We start from the raw sequence: 20,548 nt of genomic DNA, 5'->3' as shown, positions 1-20,548 counted from the left end.
GTCCTCAGGACAAATTTGGGGTTTTCTGGGGGTCCTTTGGGGTCCCCGCCCTCCATCCCGGTCCATCCACAGCCCCCCCATCCCCTATAGCCCCTATAGCCCCCCATATTCCCTGTAACCCCTATAGCCCCCCATATTCCCCAGACCTTCCACATCCCCCGTAGCCCCCCTAGCCCCCCAAATCCCCCTCAAGCCCCCGTATATCCCCCCCTATTGCCCCCATATCCCCTATACCCCCCATACAGCCCAAGCCCCCCCATATCCCCCCCATATCCCCCCATATCCCCCCTATATCCCCCCCATATCCCCCCATATCCCCATATCCCCCCCATATCCCCCCTATAGCCCCCCCCCCCCCATAGCCCCCCATAGCCCCCCCATATCCCCCCCATATCCCCCCCCATATCCCCCATATCCCCCTATAGCCCCCCATAGCCCCCCATAGCCCCCATATCCCCCCATATCCCCCATATCCCCCCTATAGCCCCCCATAGCCCCCCCATACCCCCCATATCCCCCATATCCCCCCATATCCCCCCATATCCCCCCATATCCCCCTATAGCCCCCCCATAGCCCCCCATAGCCCCCCATAGCCCCCTAGAGCCCCCCCATAGCCCCCCCTAGAGCCCCCCATATCCCCTACAGCTCTCACATCCCCCCCATTGCCGGCCGTAGCCCCGCCCCCAGCCCAAGCCCCGCCCCCTCGCCCCCCGCTCGCCCCCCGCCCCTCGCTGGCCGCGCATGCGCACTGCGCCGGGCCCATCCCGCGGCACCCGCAGGTACCGGAGGAGGGGGAGGGGGGGGGAAATAACGGGATTTGGGGAGGGGTCGGTGCCGGTACCAGCCCGGGGGGGGCCGGGGGGTCCGTCCCGGTGTCCCCCGCTCCTTCAGCCCCGGCCCCGCCCCGGCCCGGCCCCGCCATCCCCGGCCGCGCTCCCTGCGCATCCCTCGGGCCCGGCCCGGCCCCGCGCCCGGCGCATCCCGGAGCCCCCTCCCCATTTTCGGGGACTCATCCGCATTGCCGGGGACCCCTCCCCATCCCCGGGACCCCAGCCAGGCCCCCCCCGTCCATCCCGGTGCCTCCATCCGCATCCCGGTCCCTCCCAGCATCCCGATTTCCCCCGGTACCCCGGCGCCCCCTCCCCATCCCGGAGCCCCCTCCCCATTTTCGGGGACCCCTCCCCATTCCCGGGACCCCTCCCCATCCCCGGGACCCCCAGCCAGGCCCCCCGTCCATCCCGGTGCCTCCCCTGCATCCCGGTCCCTCCCAGCATCCTGATTTCCCCCGGTACCCCCGCGCCCCCGCCCATCCCGGAGCCCCCTCCCCATTTTCGGGGACTCATCCGCATTGCCGGGGACCCCTCCCCATCCCCGGGACCCCTCCCCATTCCCGGGACCCCTCCCCATTCCCGGGGACCCCTCCCCAATCCCGGTCCCTTCCGCATCCCGGAGCCCCCCTCCTCAATTTCACTGCCCTCTCCCCATCCTCGTTGCCCCCTCCCCATCCCCGGAGCCCCCTCCTCAATTTCACTGCCCTCTCCCCATTCCCGGAGCCCCCTCCCCATTCTCGTTCCCCTCTCCCCATTCCCGGAGCCCCACCCCATTCCCCCCCTCCCCATCCCCTCACCCCCACCACCCCAAGGTCGGGGGTCCCAGCGCCCCCCAACCCCCCCTGTCCCCTGCCCCCAGGCCTCGCCATGACCAAGGAGCGCGGGGGGACCCCCCGGCGGGGGGGGCGCCGCCCCCCGACCCCCCCAGCCCCCCCAGCCCGCTGGTGGAGCGGCGCAAGAAGCCGATGGTGCACCCCGCGGCCCCCGCCCCCCTGCCCAAGGACTACGGTGAGACCCCTCCCCAAATAAAGGGGACACGCCCCTCGGGGATGGGAGACCCGCCCCCCAGAAAGGAGACACCCCACGGCAATGGGACCCCCCCAAAAGGGACCCCCAAAAAGGGACCCCTGAGGGACAAGGGACGCCCCCCCAGGGGATGAGGGAACCCCAAAAAAGGGACCCCCCAAAAAAGGGGGGACCCCCCAAAAGGGACCCCCCCAAAAAGGGACCCCCAAGAGACAGGGACCCCCACAGGGATAAGGGACCCCCAAAAAGGGACCCCCCCCAGGTGACAACGACCCCTCCCAGGCCACAGAGACCCCCCCAGGGCACAGATAACCCCATGGGGACCCCCAAAACTGCCCCAGAATGGCTCTGGGGGGGTTCCTTGCTCACCGCTCTGACTCTGACCATTTCGGGGTGTGACCCCCCAAGGGACAGGTGACACCGACCCCCCAAAAAGAGACCCCCCCCAGGTGCCAACGACCCCCTCAGGGCCACAGAGACCCCCCCAGGCCACAGATAACCCCATGGGGACCCCCCAAAACTGCCCCAAATGGCTCTGGGGTGGATTCTCTGGTGGCTGCTCTGGCTCTGACCATTTCGGGGTGTGACCCCCCCAAGGGACAGGTGACACCGACCCCCCAAAAAGGGACCCCCCCCAGCTGCCAACGACACCCTCAGGGTCACAGAGACCCCCTCAGGGTCACAGATAACCCCATGGGGACCCCCCAAAACTGCCCCAGAATGGCTCTGGGTGGGTTCCTTGCTCACCACTCTGACTCTGACCATTCGGTGTGTGACCCCCAAGGGACAGGTGACACCGACCCCCCAAAAAGAGACCCCCCAGGTGACAACGACCCCCTCAGGGCCACAGAGACCCCCCCAGGGCACAAAAGACCCCCCCAAAACTGCCCCAAATGGTTCTGGGGTGGATGCTGTGGTGGCTGCTCCGACTCTGACCATTCGGGGTGTGACCCCCCAAGGGACAGGTGACACCGACCCCCCAAAAAGAGACAAAAAGAGACCCCCCAGCTGCCAACGACCCCCTCAGGGCCACAGAGACCCCCTCAGGCCACAGATAACCCCATGGGGACCCCCAAAACTGCCCCAAATGGCTCTGGGTGGTTTCCTTGCTCACCACTCTGGGTCTGATAATTTTGGGGTGTGACCTCTCCCAAGGGACAGGTGACACCGACCCCCCAAAAAGAGACCCCCCAGGTGACAACGACCCCTCCCAGGCCACAGAGACCCCCTCAGGGCACAGATAACCCCATGGGGACCCCCAAAACTGCCCCAAATGGCTCTGGGGTGGATGCTCTGGTGGCTGCTCTGGCTCTGACCATTCGGGGTGTGACCCCCCCAAGGGACAGGTGACACCGATCCCCCAAAAAGAGACCCCCCCCAGGTGCCAACGACCCCCTCAGGGCCACAGAGACCCCCCCAGGGCACAAAAGACCCCCAAAACTGCCCCAAATGGCTCTGGGGTGGATTCTTTGGTGGCTGCTCCGGCTCTGACCATTCGGGGTGTGACCCCCCCAAGGGACAGGTGACACCGACCCCCCAAAAAGGGACAAAAAGGGACCCCCCAGATGACAACGACCCCCCAGGCCACAGAGACCCCCTCAGGGTCACAGATAACCCCATGGGGACCCCCCAAAACTGCCCCAAACGGCTCTGCCTGGTTTCCTTGCTCACCACTCTGGGTCTGATAATTTTGGGGTGTGACTCCCCCAAGGGACAGGTGACACCGACCCCCCAAAAAGGGACAAAAAGGGACCCCCCAGATGACAACGACCCCCCCCAGGGCACAGATAACCCCATGGGGACCCCCCAAAACTGCCCCAAATGGCTCTGGCTGGTTTCTTTGCTCACCGCTCCGGCTCTGACCATTTCGGGGTGTGACCCCCCCAAGGGACAGGTGACACCGACCCCCCAAAAAGGGACAAAAAGAGACCCCTCCCCAGGTGACAACGACCCCCTCAGGGCCACAGAGACCCCCCCAGGGCACAAAAGACCCCCCCAAAACTGCCCCAGAATGACTCTGGGGTGGATTCTTTGGTGGCTGCTCCGGCTCTGACCATTCGGGGTGTGACCCCCCCAAGGGACAGGTGACACCGACCCCCCAAAAAGGGACAAAAAGAGACCCCCCAGCTGCCAACGACCCCCTCAGGGCCACAGAGACCCCCTCAGGGCACAGATAACCCCAGCATGGGGACCCCCCAAAACTGCCCCAGAATGACTCTGGGGTGGATGCTCTGGTGGCTGCTCTGGCTCTGACCATTCGGGGTGTGACCCCCCAAGGGACAGGTGACACTGACCCCCCAAAAAGGGACAAAAAGAGACCCCCAGGTGCCAACGACCCCTCCCAGGCCACAGAGACCCCCTCAGGGTCACAGATAACCCCATGGGGACCCCCCAAAACTGCCCCAGAATGACTCTGGGGTGGATGCTCTGGTGGCTGCTCTGGCTCTTACCATTTCGGGGTGTGACCCCCCCAAGGGACAGGTGACACCGACCCCCCAAAAAGGGACAAAAAGGGACCCCCCAGATGACAACGACCCCCGTCAGGGTCACAGATAACCCCATGGGGACCCCCAAAACTGCCCCAAATGGCTCTGGCTGGTTTCTTTGCTCACCGCTCTGGCTCTGACCATTTCGGGGTGTGACCCCCCGGTGTCCCCCGTGTGTCCCCCCCGTGTCCCCCCCGTGTCCCCCCCCCAGCCTTCACCTTTTTCGACCCCAACGACGCGGCGTGCCGGGAGATCCTGCTGGACCCGCGCACGTCGGTGCCGCAGCTCTTCGCCATCCTGCGCCAGTGGGTGCCGCAGGTGCAGCACAGCGTGGACGTCATCGGCAACGAGGTGCGGGACGGGGGAACGCGGGGGAAATGGGGAAACGGGGAAACGGGGGGAACGGGGAAACGGGGGTCTCAGGGGGTTTGGGGGGTCTCAGGGTGTCCCAGTGTCCCTGGGATGTCTGTGGTGTCCCTGGTGGCTCTGGGGTGTCCCTGGTGTCCCTGGGATGTCCGTGGTGTCCCTGGCGTGGCACTGGTGGCACCAGTGATGCTGGGACATCCCAGTGTCCCTGGGGTGGCACTGGTGTCCCTGGGATGTCCCTGGTGTCTCTGGTGGCTCTGGGATGTCCCCGGTGTCCCTGGGGTGGCACTGGTGGCACTGGTCTCCCTGGTGTCCCTGGGGTGGCAGCGGTGGCACCGGTGACCCTGTGACGTCCCTGATGTCCCTGGGGTGTCCCTGGGGTGGCACTGGTGTCCCTGGGGTGGCACCGGTGACACTGTGACGTCCCCTGGTGTCCCTGGGGTGTCCCTGGTGTCCCTGGGGTGGCAGCGGTGGCACCAGTGACGCTGTGACGTCCCCGTGTCCCTGACGTCCCTGGATGTCCCTGGGATGTCCCTGGTGTCCCTGGGGTGGCACTGGTGGCACCAGTGACGCTGTGACGTCCCTGTGTCCCTGACGTCCCTGGGATGTCCCTGTGTCCCCGGGGTGGCACCGGTGGCATTGGTGACGCTGTGACGTCCCCGTGTCCCCGGGATGTCCCTGGTGTCCCTGGGGTGTCCCTGGTGTCCCTGGGATGTCCCTGTCGTCCCTGGGGTGGCACCGGTGGCATTGGCGCTGCGACGTCCGCTGCGTGGGTGGGTGATCCCTGGCCGGCAGGGCCACCGTGGACGACAGGGACGGACTGACGCACATGACCCTGCTGCACTACGCCTGCAAGGCCGGCGCCCACGGAGTGGGTGGGTGGCAGGGACAGGGCCACCCCTTTCCCCGAGGTGTCCCCAGAATGTCCCCAGGGTGTCCTCACGGTGTCCCCAGGGTGTCCCCAAGGTGTCCCCAGTGTCCGTCTGTCCCACAGGTGACCCCACAGCCACTGTCTGTCTGTCCGGGCTGGGTGTCCCCGTCCATCCCTGTCCCTGCCCGTGTCCCCAATGCCCCCAGTGTCCCCTCAATGTCCCCAGTGCCCCCAGTGGTGTCCGTCTGTCCATAGGTGACCCTGCGGCCGCTGTCCGTCTGTCCCAGCAAGGTGTCCCCAGTGTCCCCAATCCCCTCGATGTCCCCATTGTCCCCAATGTCCCCCAATGTCCCCCAATGTCCCCAATCCCCCCAATTCCCCAATGTCCCCCCAATGTCCCCAATCCCCCCAATGTCCCCCCAATGTCCCCCAATGTCCCCCCCCCCCAACCCCAATTCCCCCCCCCCCCCCCCCCCCCCCCCCCCCCCCCCATCCCCCCAATCCCCCCCCCCCAGTGCCCCCAGTGCCCCCACTGTCCGTCTGTCCCGCAGGTGACCCCGCGGCCGCCGTCCGTCTGTCCCAGCGGCTGCTGGCGCTGGGGGGGGACGCGGGGCCGCTGCGCAGCCGCTGGACGCACATGAACGCTCACACGGCTCGATGGCCCGAGCTGATCCAGCACCCTCTCCGGGCGCGCCCGGAGGGGGACCCCAAAATGAACCCCAACGACCCCACCGCGAGCCCCCACTACCCCCAAAACCCCCCAGCGCCAGGGGGCCACGCCCCAGGCCCCAAGCAACAGAGACACCCCAAAACCCCAGTGAGGCTCAGGGATCTACCCCTTCCATGTGCCCGAGCTGATCCGCACCCTGCTCCGGGCAGCAGCCCCGAGGTGAGGGGGGCACCCCAAAATCGGGATTGGAACCCCCAAACCCGGGCTGAGCCCCCCAAACCCGGGCTGAGCCCCCAAACCCGGGCTGAGCCCCCCAAACCCCGACTGACACCCCAAACCCCGACTGACACCCCAAACCCCAACTGACCCCCCAAAACCCAACTGACCCCCAACCGCCCAAACCCCCACCAAATAGCCCCAACACGGCCCCCAAACGACTGACCCCCCAAAACCCACCCCTTCCATGTGCCCGAGCTGATCCGCACCCTGCTCCGGGCCTGCGGCGCCCCGAGGTGAGGGGGGCACCCCAAAATCTGAACTGAACCCCCCCAGATTGGGACTGACACCCTCAGATTGGGACTGACACCCCCAGATTGGGAATGACCCCCCTGTAGTGACAGGGGCACCCCCAAACCCCCACTGAGGGTCAGGGGTCTCCCCCGAGCTCATCCGGACTCTGCCCCAGGTCTGTCATTTTGGGGGGTTCCCCCGTGCCTCAGTTTCCCCCGGGATTTTTGGGGTCCCCCTTGCTTTTTAGGACCCCCACCCCCATTTCCACCTATAACCGATTTTTGGGGTTCCCCGTGCCTCAGTTTCTCCCGGGATTTTTTGGGGTCCCCCTTGCTTTTTAGGACCCCCACCCCTTCCTCCATCTATAACCGATTTTTGGGGTTCCCCGTGCCTCAGTTTCTCCCGGATTTTTGGGTTTTTCTTGCTTTTTAGGACCCCCACCCCTTCCTCCATCTATAACCGATTTTTGGGGTTCCCCGTGCCTCAGTTTCTCCCGGGATTTTTGGGGTCCCCCTTGCTTTTTAGGACCCCCACCCCCATTTCCACCTATAACCGATTTTGGGCCCGCCCTTCCCTATTTGTGTTGGGGCCCCTCACCATGTGTGTCCTCTCTCGCGTTTTTGATTCCCCTGCCAATTTCCTCCACGATTTTTGGGATCCCTCGCCATTTTTAGGATCGCCCCCCTCCACCCACAACCCCCTCCCCCCGATTTTTGGGGTTCCCCGTGCCTCAATTTCCCCCCTACATTTGGTGGTTTGGGGGTCCCCCCGTGCCTCAGTTTCCCTCTCTGCTTTACTGTCTTTGCCGTACCTCGATTTTCTCCGGGATTTTTCGGGGCCCCCCTTGCTTTTTAGGCCCCCCCCCCCCTTCCCCCATCTATAACGGATTTTTGGGGTTCCCCGTGCCTCAGTTTCCCCCCCCACATCCCCCGCAGTGCTTCACTCGACCTGCAGCGATTTCAGCCACGGCACCGCGCTGCACATCGCGGCCTCCAACCTGTGCCTGGGGGCGGTGCGCTGCCTGCTGGAGCACGGCGCCGACCCCGCCCTCAGGGTACCGGGGGGGTTATTTGGGGCGGGGGGCTCCGGGGGGGCTCGGGGATTTGGGGGATTTGGGGGGAATTTGGGGGTTGGGGGGTTTGAGGTTTGGGGTTGGGGGCGGTGCGCTGCCTGCTGGAGCACGGCGCCGACCCCGCCCTCAGGGTATGGGGGATTTTGGGGGGTCCTGGGGGTTATTTGGGTCGGGGGCTCCGGGGGGGCTCGGGGATTGGGGGAATTTGGGGGTTTGGGGGTTTGAGGTTTGGGGTTGGGGGCAGTGCGCTGCCTGCTGGAGCACGCGCCGACCCCGCCCTCAGGGTACGGGGGTTTTGGGGGGGGCTCCGGGGGGCTCGATTTGGGGGGCAATTTGGGGAATGGGGATTTGGGGGTTTGATGTTTGGGGTTGGGGGCGTGCCTGCTGGAGCACGGCCGACCCGCCCCTCCGGGGTATGGGGAATTTTGGGGGGTCCTGGGGGTGTTATTTGGGTCGGGGGCCCGGGGGCTCGGGGATTTGGGGGCAATTTGGGGGGATTTTGGGGGATTTGGGGGGTTATTTGGGTCGGGGGCTCCGGGGGCTCGGGGATTTGGGAGGAATTTGGGGAATTTGGGGGGTTTGGGATGGATTGGGGATTTGGGGGGATTTTGGGGTTGGGGGCCGTGCTGGAGCACGGGTGCTGACCCCGCCCTCAGGGTATGGGGGGATTTTGGGGGGTCTTGGGGGGGTTATTTGGGTCGGGGGGCTCCGGGGGGGCTCGGGGATTTGGGGGGCAATTTGGGGGAATTTGGGGGGTTTGGGATGGATCTGGGATTTGGGGGGATTTTGGGGTTGGGGGCCGTGCTGGAGCACGGGTGCCGACCCCGCCCTCAGGGTATGAGGGATTTTGGGGGGTCCTGGGGGGGTTATTTGGGTCGGGGGGCTCCGGGGGGGCTCGGGGATTTGGGGGGAGTTTGGGGGGGAATTTGGGGGATTTGGGATGGATCGGGGATTTGGGGGGATTTTGGGGTTGGGGGGGGCCGTGCTGGAGCACGGGTGCCGACCCCACCCTCAGGGTATGGGGGATTTTGGGGGTCCTGGGGGTTATTTGGGTCGGGGGGCTCCGGGGGCCCGGGATTTGGGGGCAATTTGGGGGAATTTGGGGGGTTTGGGATGGATCTGGGATTTGGGGGGATTTTGGGGTTGGGGGGCCGTGCTGGAGCACGGGTGCCGACCCCCGCCCTCAGGGTAGGGGGATTTTGGGGGTCCTGGGGGGTTATTTGGGTCGGGGGCTCCGGGGGGCTCGGGGATTTGGGGGGTTTGGGGGAATTTGGGGGGTTTGGGATGGATCGGGGATTTGGGGGGATTTTGGGGTTGGGGGCGGTGCGCTGCCTGCTGGAGCACGGCGCCGACCCCGCCCTCAGGGTACCTGGGGGGGTTATTTGGGTCGGGGGGCTCCGGGGGGGCTCGGGGATTTGGGGGGAATTTGGGGGGTTTGGGATGGATTGAGGATTTGGGGGGATTTTGGGGTTGGGGGCCGTGCTGGAGCACGGGTGCCGACCCCGCCCTCAGGGTATGAGGGGATTTTGGGGGGTCCTGGGGGGGTTATTTGGGTCGGGGGGCTCCGGGGGGGCTCGGGGATTTGGGGAGATTTGGGGGATTTTGGGGTTGGGGGGGGTGCGCTGCCTGCTGGAGCACGGCGCCGACCCCGCCCTCAGGGTACCGGGGGATTTTGGGGGGGTTATTTGGGTCGGGGGCTTGGGAATTTGGGGGTGATCCGAGATTTGGGGGGATTTGGGGGTCTCAGGGATTTGGGGGTGATCAGGAATTTGGGGGTATCATTGGGTGAGGGATTTGGGGAGATTTGGGAGGATTTGGGGTGTTGGGGATTGGGGGTTTGTGGGTGCAGGATGGGGGATTTGGGGCTCAGGATTGGGGGGATTTGGGGGTGGGGGATTTGGGGGGGGATTTGGGGTCTCAGGGATTTGGGGGTTCAGGGATTTGGGGGTGATTTGGGGGTTTCAGGGATTTGGGGGTTTCAGGGATTTGGGAGGATTGGGGGTTCAGGGATTTGGGGGTTTCAGGATTTGGGGGGGGGGATTTGGGGGTCTCAGGGATTTGGGGGTTTCAGGGATTTGGGGTCTCAGGGATTTGGGAGGATTTGGGGGTTTCAGGGATTTGGGGGGATTTGGGGGGATTTGGGGGTGATCAGGGATTTGGGGGGATTTGGGGGTCTCAGGGATTGGGTTCAGTTTGTGTGATCGGGTTGGGGGATTGGGGTGATCAGGGTGGTTAGGGATTGGGGATTGGGGAGGGGTTGGGGGGGTTTGGGGGGATTTGGGGTTTCAGGTTTGGGGGGATTTGGGGGATTTGGGGGTTCAGGGCTTTGGGGGGGGGATTTGGGGGTCTCAGGGATTTGGGGGTTTCAGGGATTTGGGGGGATTTGGGGCTGATTTGGGCATTTTGGGTGCCACCAAAACCTCCGGGTGCCCAGAGCATCCTTGGGTTCCTCTGGGAAGCTGCGGCGCCACCTGAGGCCACCTTGGGCCACCTGTACCCCCGCCCCGTGTGCACCTGAGAGACGCCCCCCATTGCCCCCCCAGAACAGCAAGGGCCAGGTGGCGGCCGAGGTGGTGCCGGACCCCACGGACATGGCCCTGGACCGCGCCGAGGCGGCCGAGGCGGCGCGGGAGCTGCGGCGGCTGCTGCTGGACGCGGTGCCGCTGAGCTGCAGTCTGCCGCGCGTCACCCTGCCCAACTACGACAACCTGCCGGGCACCCTGATGCTGCTGTGCCTGGGGCTGCAGCTGGGGGACAGGGTGCGCCTGGACAGCGGCAAGGTGTGTCACCTGTGTCACCCCCTGTGTCACCTGTGTCACCCCAAACCCACCCCGTGTCACCCTGCCCAACTACGACAACCTGCCGGGGACCCTGATGCTGCTGTGCCTGGGGCTGCAGCTGGGGGACAGGGTGCGCCTGGACAGCGCAAGGTGTGTCACCTGTGTCACCTGTGTCACCTGTGTCACCTGTGTCACCCCAAACCCGCCCCGTGTCACCCTGCCCAACTACGACAACCTGCCGGGGACACTGATGCTGCTGTGCCTGGGGCTGCAGCTGGGGGACAGGGTGCGCCTGGACAGCGGCAAGGTGTGTCACCTGTGTCACCCCAATGTCACCTGTGTCACCCCAAACATGCCTCTGTCACCTCAAAGCCACCCCATGTCATCCTCTGTGTCACCCCAAACCCACCCTGTGTCACCTCAGATCTGCCCAGGCCATCCTCAAACACCTCCTGTGTCACCTGTGTCACCGCAATGTCACCTTTTGTGTCACCTTTTGTGTCACCTGTGTCACCTCAGATCTACCCAGGCCATCCTCAAGCACCTCCTGTGTCACCCCAATGTCACCTGTGTCACCTGTGTCACCCCAATGTCACCTTTTGTGTCACCTTTTGTGTCACCTGTGTCACCTTTTGTGTCACCTGTGTCACCTCAGATCTGCCCAGGCCATCCTCAAACACCCCCTGTGTCACTTGTGTCACCCCAATGTCACCTGTGTCACCACCTGTGTCACCCCAATGTCACCTGTGTCACCCACTGTGTCACCCCCTGTGTCACCCCCTGTGTCACCCCCTGTGTCACCACCTGTGTCACCTTTTGTGTCACCTGTGTCACCCCAAACCCACCCTGTGTCACCTCAGATCTACCCAGGCCATCCTCAAGCACCTCCTGTGTCACCTGTGTCACCCCAATGTCACCTTTTGTGTCACCTTTTGTGTCACCTGTGTCACCCCAATGTCACCTGTGTCACCCACTGTGTCACCACCTGTGTCACCACCTGTGTCACCTGTGTCACCTCAGATCTACCCAGGCCATCCTCAAACACCTCCTGTGTCACCTGTGTCACCCCAATGTCACCTGTGTCACCACCTGTGTCACCTTTTGTGTCACCTGTGTCACCCCAAACCCACCGTGTGTCACCTCAGATCTGCCCAGGCCATCCTCAAACACGTCCTGTGTCACCCGTGTCACCCCAATGTCACCTGTGTCACCACCTGTGTCACCCCAAAGCCGTGTCCCTGTCCCCAGGTGGGCACGCTCAGGTTCTGCGGCACCACGGCCTTGGCTGGGGTTTACAAGGAAGATTTCAGATTTGGGATTTTTTGGAGGATTTGGGGTTTTTTGTGACCGGGGTTTTTTTGGGGGGTTATGGGGTATTTTTGGGGGATGTTTTGGGGTTCAGGTGTGTCCCCGTCCCCAGGTGGGCACGCTGCGGTTCTGCGGCACCACGGCCTTTGCCAGCGGTCAGTGGGCCGGGGTGGAGCTGGACGAGCCCGAGGGGAAGAACGACGGCAGCGTGGGGGGGGTGCGCTACTTCATCTGCCCCCCCAAAACCGGTACGGGACCCCCGGGACCCCCTTGGGACCCTAGGGACCTCCTAGGGAGACCCCCAACCCCTTGGGACCCCCTGGACCCCCTTGGGACCCCCGGGACCCCCCAGGACCCCCTTGGGACCCCGGACCCCGGCCCGCCCGACCTGGCTGACCTTGGGACCTGACCGGGACCTCCTTGGCACCCCCACCCCTGGGGGTGGGCCCCGGACCCCACCCCGGGACCCGACCCCCTGGACCCCCTGAACCTGACCCCTGCCCAACCCCTACCCCAGACCCCCTGGGCCAACTGGTTTATACCTGGCCAACCCTTTGTACCCCCCGGACCCTGGCAGTCCTACTGGGTTTATACTGGTCCATACTGGTTGGTACCCCTGGACCCCCATCCCCTGGTACCCCTGGTCCATACTGTTTATACTGGTCCAACTGGTTTACGTCGTTTTATACTGGTCTGTACGTTCGTTATACTGGTACCGTCCCCAGTCCTTACTGGTCCGTACTGGTTTATACTGGTTTATATTGGTTTTTAATGGTGCGTACCGGTTCGTACTGGTTTATACTGGTTTGTACCAGTCCATACTGGTTTATACTGGGTTATACTGGTCCGTACTGGTTTATACTGGTATGTACCAGTCCATACTGGTTTATACTGGGTTATACTGGTCCATACTGGTTTATACTGGTCCGTACTGGTTTATACTGGTTTGTACTGGTTTGTACTGGTTTGTACTGGTTTGTACTGGTGCAGGCGTCTTCGCCTCGGTGTCCAAGATCTCCAAGGCCGAGGAGCAGCCCCCGCTGCCATCGCCCCCCCCCCGGACCCCCCCCCCCACAAACCCGGACCCCCACAAACCCCCCCAAAAAAATACGGGGAGCCCCCAAAATAATGGGGAACCCCCAAAATACAGGGGAGCCCCCCCAAAATATTGGGGAACCCCCAAAATACAGGGGAGCCCCCCCAAAAATATTGGGGAGCCTCCCAAAATCCATCGGGAATCCCCCCCAAAATACACCGAGAACCCCCCAAAATCCCCCCTCAAAACACAGGGGAGCCCCCCCCCAGAATATTGGGGAGCCTCCCAAAATCGAGGGGACCCCCCCCAAAATACTGGGAACCCCCCCAAAATTCACAGAGTCCCCAAAATACAGGGAACCCCCCCAAAATTCACAGAGTCCCCAAAATACAGGGGAGCCCCCCCCAAAATTCACGAGACCCCCCCCCCAAAATCGAGGGGAGGCCCCGAAATTGAGGGGACCCCCCGAAAATAGAGCGAACCCTCCCGAAATTCATGGGACCCCCAAAAAATCCCCCAAAATTCTGAACCCCCCTGAAATCCTGCAAGGGATGGGCGTGGTGGGGGGTCGGGGGTGTGGTCACTGAGGCCCCGCCTCCGGGTCCCGGAAGCGCGCGGGGGCGTGGCTGGCGGAGAGCGGTGTGGGTGTGGGCGTGGCCGGGCTGGGGTGGCGGGGGGTGGGGGCGGGCGGGGTGGGGGTGTGTCACTGACCCCCCCCGGGACCTTGCTGGGAGGCCGCGGGGCGTGCGGGACAGGGATGTCGGGATGGTGTGTGGGATGGGCCTCCGCGGTGATGGGCCCGCGTGGGTGTTCCTGGGGCCCCGCCCCCCGGGACCCCTGGTGAACCGCCCCCTGGACCCCGCCCCAGCGCGCCGGGGCGTGGCTGGCCCCCCCACTTAGACCCCCCCATTCCCCTGCCGCGACCCGCCCCCCACGCGGGTCGCCCCCGGGGACCCGCGGTGCTCGTGGGACCGGCTAGGCCCCACCGGGCCCGCTGTACCCCTGACGGCAGGACCGACTGGGACCCCCCCGGTGAGACCCCGCCCCACTGCGGGACCCCCCACTGCGGGACCCCTGCCCGCTGTGGGACCCCTGCCCGCTGTGGGACCCCTGCCCGCTGTGAGACCCCGCCCCACTGCGGGACCCCTGCCCGCTGTGAGACCCCCCCCATAACGCCCCACTGCTGGACCCCCCCACTGTGGGACCCCGCCCCACTGTGGGACCCCTGCCCGCTGTGGGACCCCTGCCCGCTGTGAGACCCCTGCCCACTGTGGGACCCCTGCCCGCTGTGGGACCCCGCCCCACTGCGGGACCCCTGCCCGCTGTGGGACCCCTCCCGCTGTGAGACCCCGCCCCCGGACTGCGGGACCCCGCCCCACTGCGGGACCCCTGCCCGCTGTGAGACCCCGCCCCACAATGGGACCCCTCCCCTCAATGGGACCCCTCCCCTCAATGGGACCCCTCCCCACAATGGGACCCCTCCCCACACTCAGACCCCTCCCCTCAATGGGACCCCTCCCCACAATGGGACCCCTCCCCACACTCAGACCCCTCCCCACGATGGGACCCCTCCCCACGATGGGACCCCTCCCATCAATGGGACCCCTCCCCTCAATGGGACCCCTCCCCTCAATGGGACCCCTCCCCACGATGGGACCCCTGCCCACAATGGGACCCCTGCCCACAATGGGACCCTTCCCCTCAATGGGACCCCTCCCCTCAATGGGACCCCACCCCACAATGGGACCCCTCCCCACACTCAGACCCCTCCCCACAATGGGACTCTACCCAGGGATGGGACCCCTCCCCAGGGCCCCCTTCCCAGGGTGGGAACCCCACGAGGGTGGGACCCCCCCCAGAATGAGACCCCTCCCCACAATGGGAACCTCTACCAGGGTGGGATCCTCCCCAGGCTGGGACCCCACACACACACAGGGACCCCTCCCCACAGTGGGACCCCTCCCCAGGGGGGAACACCCTGGGACCCCCATGGGATGGGAACCCCCCAATGTCCCCAATGTCCCCAGTGCCCCCAAGTGTCCCCAATCCCCCCAATGCCCCCAATGCCCCCAATGTCCCCAATGCCCCCCAGTGTCCCCAATGTCCCCAATGTCCCCAATGTCCCCCAATGCCCCCAATGTCCCAAGTGTCCCCAATCCCCCCAATGTCCCCAATGTCCCCAAGTGTCCCCAGTGTCCCCAATGTCCCCAATGCCCCCAAGTGTCCCCAATGTCCCCGATGTCCCCGTGGTGTCCCCAGGGTACTGGTTCGGGGTGGAGCTGGACTCGGCCGGGGGCAAACACGACGGCTCCGTTTTCGGGGTGCGCTACTTCACCTGCCCCCCCAAACACGGCGTCTTCGCGCCCCCCTCCCGCGTCCAGAGGTACCCGGGGGAGACACGGGGGGGACAGGGGGGCGTGGTGGGGACAGGGACACCGGGATATGGGGGTACAGGGACACAGGGACATGGGGGGGGGGCAGGGGGAACAGGGGACACGGGGGGGGCGGGACACAGGGGGGGGGACATGGGGGGGACACAGGGTTATGGGGGGGACAGGGGGACACCGGGATATGTGGGGACACAGGGACATGGGGGGGAGGAAGGAAGGGCACAAGGGGAGGACATGGGGGGACATGGGGGGGACACAGGGTTATGGGGGGGACAGGGGGACACCGGGATATGTGGGGACACAGGGACATGGGGGGGACGGGGGGACATGGGGGGACAGGGGGGGACATGGCGGGGGTCACAGGGACGGGGGGAACACGGGGACATGAGGGACGTGGGGACATGGGGGAGATGGGGATGTAATGGGGACAGGGGGCCATGGAGGGACACTGGGATGGGCCAGTGGGGTCAAGGGACGTCACGGGAAGGTCGCAGAGGGGTCACAGGTGACACCGAGGGGTCACTGTGTGACCCCCTGTCCCCGTGTCCCCCAGGGTCGGGGGTCCCAAGGAGGAGCCCGGGGATGGCACCAACGAAAAGAAGGCACAGCCCGTCACAGGTGAGGGGCGGGGCTTGGCAGTGAGTGACAGGGGGCGGGGCAGTGATTGACAGGTGGGTGTGGCAGGACAGTGATTGACAGGTGGGTGTGACAATGATGGGTGGGCAGGGCAGGGTGGGGCAGTGATTGACAGGAGGGCGGGGCAGGGCATGACAGTGATTGACAGGTGGGCGGGGCAGGGTTGGCGCTGCTGATTGGCTGTTGAAAGTGATGTGACCGTGTCCTCCTCTTGTCCCTCTGTGTCCCCTCCATGTCCCCGTGTCCCCCCTGTGTCATCCCCATGTCCTCGTGTTCCTGTGTCCTTTCTGTGTCATCCCTGTGTCCCCCCCCCATGTCCTCATGTCCCCACCATGTCCCCATTGTCCCCCATGTCCCCTGTGTCCCCCATGTTGCCATGTCCCCATGTCCGTCCCCATGTCCCCACCATGTCCCCATGTCCCTGTGTCCATCCCCATGTCCCCCATGTCCCCCATGTCCCCAGCTGTGTCCATCCCTATGTCCCCATGTCGTCCCCATGTTCCCCATGTCCCCCATGTCCCCGTGTCCCCCATGTCCCCATGTCCCCATGTCCCTGTGTCCATTCCCATGTCCCCCATGTCCCCCATGTTGCCATGTCCCCATGTCCGTCCCCATGTCCCCACCATGTCCCCATGTCCCTGTGTCCATCCCCATGTCCCCCATGTCCCCATGTCCCCATGTCCATCCCCATGTCCCCCCCATGTTCCCCCATGTTCCCCCATGTTCCCCCATGTCCCCCATGTCCCCATGTCCCCCATGTCCCCATGTCCCTGTGTCCATCCCCATGTCCCCCATGTTCCCCCATGTCCCCCATGTCCCCATGTCCCTGTGTCCCTGTGTCCACCCCCATGTCCCCATGTCCCCATTCCGTGCCCTGTGTCCATCCCCATGTCCCCATGTCCCCATGTCCCTGTGTCCATCCCCATGTCCCCATGTTCCCCCATGTCCCCCATGTCCCCATGTCCCTGTGTCCCTGTGTCCATCCCCATGTCGCCATGTCCCCATGTCCCCGTGTCCCTGTGTCCCTGTGTCCATCCCCATGTCCCCCATGTCCCCATGTCCCTGTGTCCATCCCCATGTCCCCATGTTCCCCCATGTCCCCCATGTCCCCATGTCCCTGTGTCCCTGTGTCCCTGTGTCCATCCCCATGTCCCCATGTCCCCATGTCCCTGCCCCATGTCCCCCATGTCCCCATGTTCCCCATGTCCCCGTGTCCCCGTGTCCCTGTGTCCATCCCCATGTCCCCCATGTCCCCATGTCCCTCATGTCCCCATGTCCCTGTGTCCATCCCTATGTGTCCCCATCCCCATGTCCCCATGTCCCCCATGTCCCCATGTCCCCATGTCCCCCCCCATGTCCTCATGTCCCCATGTCCCTGTGTCCCTGTGTCCATCCCCATGTCCCCATGTCCCCATGTCCCCATGTCTGTGTCCATCCCTATGTCCCCCGTGTCCCCCATGTCCCTGTGTCCCTGTGTCCATCCCCATGTCCCCGTGTCCCCCGCGGTGTCCCCGCAGTGTCACAGCCCAAGCGCTTCCCGGCCGTGCGGACCCCCAAGGACATCACATCCGAGAGCTCCTTCTCCAGGTGGGGACAGCCACAGGGACGGGGGACACCGCGCGGTGGCCCTGTCCCCACGCTGTCACTGGGGGTGGCCCTGACCCCATGGGGGATGTCCCTGTCCCCACGCTGTCACTGGGGGGTGGCCCTGTCCCCATGGGCTGTCACCATGTCCCTGTCCCCAGGGGATGTTCCCATGTCCCTGTCCCTGTCCCCATGGGCTGTCCCTGTCCCCAGGTCATGTCCCTGTCCCCATGGGGGTGTCCCCATGTCCCTGTCCCTGGGTGGGTTGTCCCTGTCCCTGTCCCTGTCGCTGTCCCCAGAGGCTGTCCCTGTCCCCAAGGGCTGTCCCCATGTCCCTGTCCCCATGGGGGTGTCCCTGTCCCCATGTCCCATGTCCCCAAGGGCTGTCCCCATGTCCCTGTCCCTGGGTGGGTGTCCTTGTCCTCATGGGGGTGTCCCTGTCCCCAAGGGCTGTCCCTGGAGGATGTCCCCAAGGGCTGTCCCCATGTCCCCAAGGGCTGTCCCCATGTCCCTGTCCCCATGGGGGTGTCCCTGTCCCCAAGGGCTGTCCCCACGTCCCTGTCCCCATGGGGGTGTCCCTGTCCCCATGTCCCTGTCCCCAGGGGATGTCCCCATGTCCCTGTCCCTGGGTGGGTTGTCCCTGTCGCTGTCCCCAGAGGCTGTCCCTGTCCCCAGGGGGGTGTCCCTGGGGGATGTCCCCAAGGGCTGTCCCCATGTCCCCAAGGGCTGTCCCCATGTCCCTGTCCTCATGGGGGTGTCCCTGTCCCCAAGGGCTGTCCCTGGGGGATGTCCCCAAGGGCTGTCCCCATGTCCCTGTCCCCAGGGGGGTGTCCCTGTCCCCAAGGGCTGTCCCCATGTCCCTGTCCCCAAGGGCTGTCCCCATGTCCCCAAGGGCTGTCCCCATGTCCCTGTCCCTGTCCCCATGGGGGTGTCCCTGTCCCCAAGGGCTGTCCCCGGGGGGCTGTCCCCATGTCCCTGTCCCCACCGTGTCCCCACGGTGTCCCCACGGTGTCCCCATGTCCCCAGGTTACTGTTCTGCTGCTGGTTCCCGTGGATGCTCCGGGCCGAGATGCAATCCTAACCCCACCCCCCACCCCGTCCCCCCCCCACCCCGCCGCCCCTCCCCCACCCAGTGCCTTGCTGCCCCTCCCCCACGCGGGGAGACGTCGTGTGACCCCCCCCCATCCCCCATCCCCCATCCCCCCCTTGTCCCCTCCTGTCCCCTTCCCCTCCTCCCGCGCTGTTCCTTCTGGAACTTTCCGCACTGGGGCGGGGGGGGGCTTGGGGTGTGGCCCCTCCCCCCGATTTTGGGGCCAAATTTGCTGAGAACAGCGGTGGGGGAGGGGCCAGACACACACCCCCCAGACCCCAAAACCCCAAATTCGGGCCCAAATCAGCGATGGGGGAGGGGTGAGACCCCCAAAATTCCGATTTTGGCCCAAATTTGCTGATCACAGCGATGGGGGAGGGGTGAGACCCCAAATTTGGGGGTGTTCACTGATAACAGCGATGGGGGAGGGGTGAGACCCCCAAAATTCCGATTTTTGGCCCAAATTTGCTGATAACAGCGATGGGGGAGGAGCCAGACCCCCAAAATTCCGATTTTTGGCCCAAATCTGCCGATAACAGCGATGGGGGATGGGCCAGACCCCCCCCCAAATTTGAATTTTGGGGCCAAATCTGCCAATTAGAGCAATGGGGATAAGCGACCACCCCCCCCCCACCCCAAATTTTGGGGTGCTCACTCTGGAATCGATTAATTAACTAATTAATTAATTAAGGGGGGGGGGTTTGAGGCCACGTTTGGAGCTCCCAAATCCCAATTTTGGGGGCAATTTTAGGAATTTCTCGATTTTTTTTTTTTTGGGGGGGGGAGGGAGGGAGGTGGAGGAATCGATGCCACGCCCACTCCCCAAAAAATATTTTTTGGGGAAATCCTCCCCCCCAATTTTTGGGGCTGTCCCCTCCGGAATGAATGAATTAATTTAATTAATGTCGGGAATGGATGGCAATTCTTTTGGGGCGTTGTCCCAAAATCTCGATTTTTTGGGGTTTTTTTTTTGTATTTTTTGGGGTTGTTTTTTTTTTCCGTTCCCTCTCCCGACCCCACCCCAAAAAAAAGGCCCCGAAGTGGGGGAGGGGTCCCAGGGGGTCCCTCCTGGCCGCCCCTCCCCGCAGTAGCAATAACGCCCCTCCCCCACCCCGTGCTCGTGTCAGTGGCTTTAATGTCCCCAAAATGTCCCCAAAAATGTCCCCAAATTGTCCCCAAAATGTCCCCAAATGTCCCCCCCCCGCTGCCGCATGGGCCCCCCCAGAGCCGCTTCTGCCACCAATAAAATCCTTTGTACCGGAAAAATGGGGGAAAAACGGGAAAAATTGGGAAAAAATGGGGAAGAAATGGGGAAGAAATGGGGGAAAAATTGGGAATTATTGGGGAATAAATGGGGGAATAAATGGGGAATTATTGGGGAATAAATGGGGGAATAAATGGGGGGAAATGGGGGGAAAATTGGGAATTATTGGGGAATAAATGGGGGAAAAATGGGGGGAAAATGGGGAATAAATGGAGGGAAGAAATGGGGAATTATTGGGGAATAAATGGGGAAAAATGGGGGAAAATGGGGAATAAATGGGGGGAAATGGGGAATTATTGGGGAATAATTGGGGAATAAATGGGGGAAAATGGGGGGAAAATGGAAATAAATGGGGAATTATTGGGGAATAAGTGGGGGAATAAATGAGGAATTATTGGGGAATAAATGGGGGGAAAATGGGGGAATAAATGGAAATAAATGGGGAAATAAATGGGGGGAAAATGGGGAATAAATGGAAATAAATGGGGGAATAAATGAGGGGGAAATGGGGAATTATTGGGGAATAAATGGGGGGAAAATGGGGGAATAAATGGGGGGAAAATGGGGAATAAATGGGGGGAAAATGGGGCATTATTGGGGAATAAGTGGGGGAATAAATGGGGAATTA

General features: G+C 63.9%; 1 protein-coding gene across 1 annotated transcript; it reads left to right on the top strand.

Moving 5' to 3' along the window:
* The first annotated feature begins 729 nt into the window (after positions 1–729).
* Positions 730–19,697, top strand: CLIP3 (CAP-Gly domain containing linker protein 3). The gene is made up of 14 exons (XM_030970214.1): positions 730–780; positions 1,691–1,839; positions 4,555–4,711; positions 5,505–5,584; positions 6,132–6,397; positions 6,732–6,762; positions 7,696–7,814; positions 10,376–10,612; positions 12,033–12,168; positions 12,911–13,036; positions 15,216–15,339; positions 15,900–15,964; positions 17,500–17,569; positions 18,593–19,697. Exons 1-14 carry the CDS (start codon positions 743–745, stop codon positions 18,645–18,647), a joined length of 1,653 nt encoding a protein of 550 aa, XP_030826074.1. The 5' UTR covers positions 730–742; the 3' UTR covers positions 18,648–19,697.
* Positions 19,698–20,548: the final 851 nt, after the last annotated feature.

This window comes from Camarhynchus parvulus, unplaced genomic scaffold (assembly GCF_901933205.1).
Source record: "Camarhynchus parvulus unplaced genomic scaffold, STF_HiC, whole genome shotgun sequence".
In the NCBI taxonomy this organism is placed as follows: Eukaryota; Metazoa; Chordata; class Aves; order Passeriformes; family Thraupidae; genus Camarhynchus; species Camarhynchus parvulus.
This window is presented reverse-complemented; position numbering and strand designations above follow the sequence as displayed.